The sequence below is a fragment of the Zootoca vivipara genome, chromosome 2 (genome assembly GCF_963506605.1).
Source record: "Zootoca vivipara chromosome 2, rZooViv1.1, whole genome shotgun sequence".
Taxonomy (NCBI): domain Eukaryota; kingdom Metazoa; phylum Chordata; class Lepidosauria; order Squamata; family Lacertidae; genus Zootoca; species Zootoca vivipara.
In genome coordinates, this window is record NC_083277.1 from 47,743,419 (window position 1) to 47,751,645 (window position 8,227).

At 40.7% G+C, this 8,227-nt stretch overlaps 1 protein-coding gene across 1 annotated transcript; it reads left to right on the forward strand.

The window, feature by feature from the left end:
- Window positions 1–40: 40 nt before the first annotated feature.
- On the forward strand, window positions 41–7,448 carry MKRN2OS (MKRN2 opposite strand). The gene is made up of 4 exons (XM_035106235.2): window positions 41–1,709; window positions 3,468–3,517; window positions 4,180–4,342; window positions 6,948–7,448. Exons 1-4 carry the CDS (start codon window positions 1,405–1,407, stop codon window positions 7,168–7,170), a joined length of 741 nt encoding a protein of 246 aa, XP_034962126.2. The 5' UTR covers window positions 41–1,404; the 3' UTR covers window positions 7,171–7,448.
- The last annotated feature ends 779 nt before the right edge of the window (window positions 7,449–8,227 follow it).

The window sequence follows — 8,227 nt, forward strand, 5'->3', positions numbered from 1 at the left end:
ATTAGGTGAGGTACGCGCGGCCGTATTAGAGGCCGGATGCTTTTGGCTGTGGCGGAAATGGAGGCCGGCGGCGGCCACGGAGACTTGCTGAAGCGCCTTGCCGGCCTGTGGGACTAGAGCGGCCGCGCGCTTGAAGCGCCAACGCGAGAGCGAGGCGGCGTGCCCTCTAGCGGCGCCTCTGAACCAGACAGTCGTTCTCAATCCACGGTGGCGCCGAATTGTTTGGGAGCTGCACATCGCCCTATCTAGCAAGGAGGGCGGAAAACGTCACAAACACCAGGGATCATAGAATTGTAGAGTTGGCAGGGGTCACGAGGGTCATCTTCTAGTCCAACTCCCTGCAATGCAGGAATCTTTTGCCAACACAGGACTCAAACCCATGACCCTAGGGTCTTATGTTCTGTCGAGAGACAATATATTTTCTTCTTTTGCTTTCTTGCCTCTCCAAATATAGATGCAATGTACAAGGCTAAGTAGATTTAATCAGAAGTAAGGCTATTCTCTGCTTAGTGTGCTTAGGTTTGTAGTCCTCGGAAGTAATGCAGAAAGAATTTAAGTGCTCTTCAGCAGAACAGCCAACTTGCCAAGACCTTTGCAGCATCTGCACTACAGACTTTAAACGTTGGTGTTGTTGAAATATATACAACAAAAAATCAGTTTGAGTCGTGTGACTCAATTTGAGTCTACTAGACCCCCCAAAAAACTTTTAAGCAAAGTGGACTGAAGTCACTTAAGGGGCCTGTCTGGGATTAGGGGCCCTGAAATTTAAGCTTCATTAGTTTCATAGTAGATCTGCCCCTGGGTTTTCTAGAACAGAGTCCTAATTCCTCACAAGAACTCACATGGAGAGAGCAACCTTGCTTCCTGCAGCTAGTAAGATGCATTCCTGGGTGGTCCTTTAGCTCTGATTACTGCTTTGGTTCTTGTTTGGAGCTGCTTTCAGTTATATTAGAATGTGGTCAGTAAAAACAGCTTTACTGTATTATGCTGCTAGGTTTGCCCGACTGCTATGGTAGCGGAGAAGCAGGTGCCAGCCCCAAACGTCCAATTCACAGTCTTCTTTCTGCAAAGGAGAAAATACAGGGGACTTTCTGTTTAACATTAGTTAACATAGCTTTGGGGTTTTGGTTTTATATGCAGAAAAAAAAAAGGCTAGCCGCTAGCAGGAACTGAGCCAATATTGACCACGGGAGTGGACAAATCACAGCTGCCATACCATGTGAATCTACAGCAGAATAACCTCATCATGATGTGAAAAAACGAATACTGGCTCTTTAAGGGAATGTCCACCTGAAAACCCTCCCTCCCTGCCCCCTTCTCTGCTTCCTTCTCTGTTAGAGGAGTAATTGGCTCTCTGATCTGTCATTCTCACCTGCACAGCTAACAAATCCCATCCACTTTCCCATGCCCATTTCAGTAGTTAAGCTCTGCCTTTCACCCATAAGCCTGTGCCAGGTAGAAGACCATTTGCACAAGGAGGAGGCAGAAATCATGCAGCCTTTGGACTCGGAGAGGGGCTTAATCAAAATCAGCCACTGTAAGAGAGACATCTTTGGTTCCTTTGTGCCCAAGCATTGTCCCCTGTGTGGGCAGAGCCTGTACTACAGGAAACTGGAAGAAGCACCTGTCACTATCCCCAGCCCATTTGTTAATGGGCACAGAGAAAGATGTTCTTTTTTACTTAAACCTACTACAGGAACCTTTCTGAGGTAGGATTTTCTGCACAACAATGTTATGTTTAGTATTTATGTTCATTTTGCTTGATTGTGTGCTCAGAAAGAAGACATATGAAAGCTACCTTACGATGGATTAGATCAGTCCATCTGCCGCAGTCCACTGATGGGTAGCAATGTTTTCCCAAGATCTGGGGCTAAATTCTCTCTCATCCTTTCCATGTGGCAGCAGGATTAGAGGTGCCATGCAGAATGCTGCAGCATGATGACTGATAGAGGAGTGGGATTTTGCCAGCATGATGGTACCATTGCTCAAAGATCTATATTGGTTGTCAGTTTGTCACTGGGCGACGTTCAAGGTTCTGCCATTCAAGGCCTTAACAGCTTGGGACCAGTTTACTTAAGGGATTGTCTTGCCCTACGTGTGCCAATTTGACTGCTTTGATCTTGAGGAACTTGCACTTTTACAAGTGCCATATACCGGTAATGTCTGCTCTGCCTTTGCGAGGAGTCAATCATTTAGTTTGGCAGCACCCTCACTATATTTCGGACATGCACTGAAATGTTTTTATTTTAGCCAGCCTACCTGGACATATGATTTAGTTACCTATATTTGTTTTAGATGTTCTATGGATTTCACCTGTGTCTTAATAATTATTATTTCATGTATATGTTTCTTAATAGTGGATTTCGGCTGTATTACCTACAATTTTATTATGTATACTGCTTAGAGAGTTCTTGGATTAAATGGTTTGTAAAATTTTAAAAATGAAATAAACATGGCACCGTCTGCAGACAAACCATGTGGTCTTATTCTAAGCTCTGGTGTAGAAATGAGTAAATTCTGCATAATTTACTAAAGTGAATCAAAATGTATTTTGAAACCAAATTGACGGGTCAGGAGGTCTAATTTAGTGATCAACCATAAACCGCTTTGAGATTTTTTTCTTAAAAATATAAAGCGGTATAGAAATGAAAACAAACAACAACAACTTTTATAGAGTTACAAATCCCACAATCAGTTTAGAGCAGCGTTTCTGAAACTTAGGTCTCCAGCTGTTTTTGAACTACACCTCCCATCATCTCTAGCTAGCAGGATCAGTGGTCAGGGATGATGGGAATTGTAGTCCCAAAACAGCTAGAGGCCAGAGTTTGGGAAACCCTGATTTAGAGAACGGGTAGGGAACCTTTTGTGCTTCAGGCCAGATTTGGGCCAACGAGAGTCCTCCTTCAATATATGAGGCCATTCCTTGCAAACCACACCCAACTATCCCACATCTGTGGTCATATGTGGTGCCATGGGACAGGTACCCACATAGCTGCAAAGGAACAATGGGGAGCTTAAAGGTTCCCCATGCCTGGTTTAGAGGAATTATAAAACCCACAGAACATGGGGTGCAACCTGATGAAAAGTATTGATCAATTACTTGCATGTGTTTTAGTTAAGTAATCTATCAATAACATTTGCATTAGGATAAAAATAATTCCCAAAATAAACTTGTTATTGTTGTTGATACCTCTTCTAATATGGTGCTAACCACCTGCAGTTTTTATAAGTGCTTTTTTGTTTGTATATTATGTTTAATTTGCTGCCAGATTGAGGCAGCCTTCTACTCATTTAGAAGTTTAATTAATTAAATGGAACAGTAATTACATTTGATAAGATTGTAGTCAGTCTTTTCAGGGCAGAGAGAGGGAACAGGACATTTCTCTATATTGCAAAAATATAGCATTTCCCTCATCAATAACTGGATTGTTTTCCAACATGAAAAGATATTAAATGTCTTCTTTCAGAGGGTATGATGGAAGTTCTGATCTCCATGTTGGAATAACCAATACTAATGGTAAGAGACATTTGTAATTCACTTTCTAAATTAAGATTCTCTATGTGAAACATATATTTCTATTGGACTCCTTTCCTTCTCTAAGGTTGCTCATCCTTTGCCTGTTGCCTACAATGTCTCCCCCTTCAGCCTCCTGGCATTCTGGCCCTTGATTTCTCTTCCTTTTCTAAGATTTCAGGCTCCTTATGTGAACTGCAGTCCTTCTACCACCAATCCCCTTTCTGCTAAGTCTACACAACCATTTTTGCTGGAGAGAGTCACATATGTGATTGCCTGTAGCTAGAGCTCTTTTCAGTTGTGCCTAGGGATGTAAGAAGGCATAATTTTTTGTTCCACCTGTATTGATTTTATGCAGCACTGCTTCCATTCTACCACCGTTTGTCTTCTGCCAAAAATGTTACTTGTCTTGCTTTCTGCTGTGGTGAAATTACACAATTTAGATAATTAATTATGCCATTACATTGAAATTCATAGGACTACATACTCAGGGTTTATATAACCAAGATTTTTAGAATTACTGTTCAGAGGGGTCTGTAAAAGAAATGGGAATGATGTTGCAAGTGACAACAATTAACAGAATGGAATGAATTACTATTGGTCAACATGTCATAACTAATCTTGGCATTTTGCATTTCTGATGTGTCCTGCTGTTGTGTATTTAGGTTTAGTGTATAATTACAATGAAACTGGAGTTAACATAGCTGAGCATGGATGGGAACAATGTGTAAGTGTTCAACTAGTCCAGCCTGACATGTATGGCCTGCTTAACCAATGGGATAAATACCTAGAACAATTCTCTGCGGCAGAAATCTGGCTTCCACACAGGTAAGAAGCTCAATAGACAGATGTGACTACATGTATGTTTAAAGGCAGCTAAACCAGACATCCTTTGTTTTGGGACTCTGCCTATGTGGCAACTCAGAGAAGGATCTGACGTAGTCATTTGGAGAAATGGCTTTAGACAAAATCACTCTGAGCCCTATATCTTCATTAACCCTTCTTTAACCATTTCTGTATATTTTGGGTTTAATTGAGAGATTCTGATAGTATGTATTGTGTGAACAATACTAGGAGGGAGAGGTGACTCGAGACATCGCAAGCAGTTCCATGTAACTTTGTAGTGTTATGGTTTTGCAGAATAAATTATCACTGGACTCCATCCTATTCTCAGTTAAAGCTCATCTGTGCAACCAAATATATTGTTGCTGGCTTTAACTTCTGTTCAAAGTTGTCAGATGTGTTTCATAAGGAACAGGAATTGAGTGGAATGTACATGACCGTTTGATACACTGATCAAGAGGGAACGGGATGTAAGCATGTACAGAATTGCACTTCTGTCGGAAGATTAACAAACAAACCCAAAATTGAATACAGGCAGGTTTTGCTGCTTTCATTATTTATGTCAGCTCTCCAGCTGCGTTAAACCACCATTCCCATCAGCCACAGTCAGCATAGGCAATTGTCAGAAATGATAGGAGTTGTAGTCCAAAATTTCCAGAGAGTACCAGAAGACTAATCTAGGCCTTAGCAACATTTCAGTGTCCATTTTCACTGATCCAATGATTATTAGGATTGATTTCTCTTGAAGTATATTCCAAATAGTCCCTCAAGTACAGCCTATGGTTTCAGTTTCAGTGTGGAAAACAAAACATATTATGTTTGCTTTTCAAGTACTTCCAGGGACAGGAATGTCATTCCTATAAAGGCTTTAGTCAAGCTATTTTTCTGCAACCCAGCATAATATATACAGTGATGATTACAAATACCAAAAAGGACCAACAAATGTTAAAGACCTGATGATTACTTACAAGTTCTGGTATTATGAAAAAATTAATGTAAACGTAGAATATATTCTTTCTTTCTTTAATTGAACAAGAGCTTTGCGCAGGTTTCAAGTAATTCAAGAAGGGACTCATTGGCATCCCCAAGCTATGGAAAAGTTACAGGCAAAGACACTACTCTGAAAATTACAGCACTCTTTTTGCTAAGAGTGTGTGACATAAGAAATGCTGGTGATGAGAGCATGTGTCTCCCATGAGATTTGTAATTTTACTGCAGTTCGGTAAGGAAAGAAAGACATAAATCTTATTTTTTTATTTTAAAAAACCACCCTTTTTGTTCTGGATCCTAAACAGGCAGTCATAAAATTTGCGGTTGAGCCCATCATCTGTTTTTGTTTTAAGCAAAGCCCACCCAGTAGTGTGTCGCCTAAGAATAGGCTGCAAAAGCATTCAGAGCCATTCTGTCCTTTTAAGAAACCTAAACTTGTATCTCATAAAAATTAACTCAATACTTACTTTCAATTTTAGAAAAATAGGTTTTCAAAGTGAGAAACTTACAAAAAAAAATCATACAAGGATGACATTCCCTGGCATTTTTTTTTTTGGTATTTTGACAATTTTAATGAATCAGCACTGTTATAATAATAATGAGGAACACATTGCAAAGTTAACCTGACTACAGAGTTCCTCAGTTACACTTCAGTTAGCCTATGCAAACCACATCCTTCCTTACAGCTCCATATGCCATATATGCTTGTTTTGTTACCCACTGGAGAATCGCAGGACAAGTAGAATCTTGGGCACATGGCAATATGCAAAAAGAGATTAAATGCTATTGCTAAATTCAGCTTTCCAAGAAGAGTAAAATGTAAAGGTGGTAAGAACTACGTCCAAGATAAATTTATGGGTGAACCAAATATAACTGAAGGAAAATTAAGCCTCATACTGAAATTTAGAACTTTAAATAGAAAGCAGAAGTTTCCACTTATGTAGTTGTTTTATATATATATATATATATATATATATATATATATATATATATATGAGGGCAGTGTGATGTAACTCACATGGCACATGTCATGACATGAAAGTTTTGTCTAGGTGGGGGGTGGGGAGGTGATATTAGCACCTGCATCTTTCCATCATTTCTATGTGTAACATTGTATAGACCAGGGGTCAGCAAACTTTTTCAGCTGGTGGCCAGTCCACTGTCCCTCAGACCTTGTGGGGGGCCGGACTATATTTTGAAAAAAATATATGAATTCCTATGCCCCACAAATAACCCAGAGATGCATTTTAAATAAAAGGACACATTCTACTCATGTAAAAACATGCTGATTCCCGGACCGCCCACGGGCCGGATTTAGAAGGTGATTGGGCCCCCTGGTATAGACAAAATGAATGTGACTAACCTCAGCAAACATAAGACACTAACCAATGGTGGCTTTGCTCCACCACATCCCCAATTTCCGCCATTTTAAAAACCCTTCCATAAATGATTTTCTGCTGGTGCATGTTTCCATTGGTCAAGGATTGCTCTGGCATAATGGCCAGCGTACACCATCATCATACAGTAATCTAATAAAATGTTTAATAAGTCAGGTATCACATTGGTTTCTTATGCTCATTTCTGGTTCTCTCTTTAATAGGTATGAAGAACATCTCCATAACTGCTACACCTATGCACTAACATTTATTAACTGTGTGCTTAGCGCCCAAAAGAAGCAGCAAATGAATAAAAGTGAATTTACAGAGAGATTTGTGATTCCGCGAACAAGGAAAGCTTCCAAGTATATCACCATCTACAAGGAAATATGCAAGAATGGCTTCTATGCGGTTGACCTTCCTGCTCAGGAGGGCACTGCCATTTGAATTTATAATGAGGGAACTAGATAGCGTTGGAAGTAAATTCCTTATGTTAAGGCACTTATATTTCTTGCTGCACATTTACTCAGAAGGCGGTCCCATAGAGATTGAGGATTAATCTCAAGTATCCATAAGACCAGGGGTCCCCAAACTAAGGCTCAGGGGCCGAATGCGGCCCAATCTCCTTCTAAATCCGGCCCCCGGACGGTCTGGGCATCAGCATGTTTTTTCATGAGTAGAATGTGTCCTTTTATTTAAAATGCACCTCTGGGTTATTTGTTGAGCATAGGAATTCATTCTTCTTCTTTTTAATATATATATATATATATAGTCTGGCCCCCCACAAGGTCTGAGGGACAGTGGACCGGTCCCCTGCTGTAAAAGTTTGCTGACCCCTGCATAAGACTATGGAACCTTGAGACTGTTCCAATAAACTTCTACTTTTTTAAACAATGACATTTGGAATAATGAAATAAAATTAAGACATTATCTGCATTCTTGCATGTTCTGATTTTTTTCCTTTTTTGCATATTGCAAGTAACCTTCAAAATCATTAACAGAAAAAGCTTTCATTGCATATTTACTCTATAGCAATGTTCGTTTACAAAGGATGGTAGGTAGAAAATGGGGGGGGGGGAGGAGAATCCATCCTAGGTGTGTTTCTGATTCGAAACAAACACAGCTTTACTCATGCTACAGTCCTATGTGCACTTACTTAGGAGTAAGCCCCACTGGATCACTGGGATTTACCTCTGAGTAAACAGGCATAACAGACGCAGGTGGCGCTGTGGGTTAAACCACAGAGCCTAGGGCTTGCCGATCAGAAGGTCGGCGGTTTGAATCCCTGTGATGGGGTGAGCTCCCATTGTTTGGTCCCAGCTCCTGCCAATCTAGCAGTTCGAAAGCACGTCAGAGTGCAAGTAGATAAATAGGGACTGCTACAGTGGGAAGGTAAACGGCGTTTCCGTGTGCTGCTCTGGTTCGCCAGAAGCGACTTTGTCATGCTGGCCACATGACTTGGAAGCTGTACGCCGGCTCCCTCGGCCAATAACGCAAGATGTGC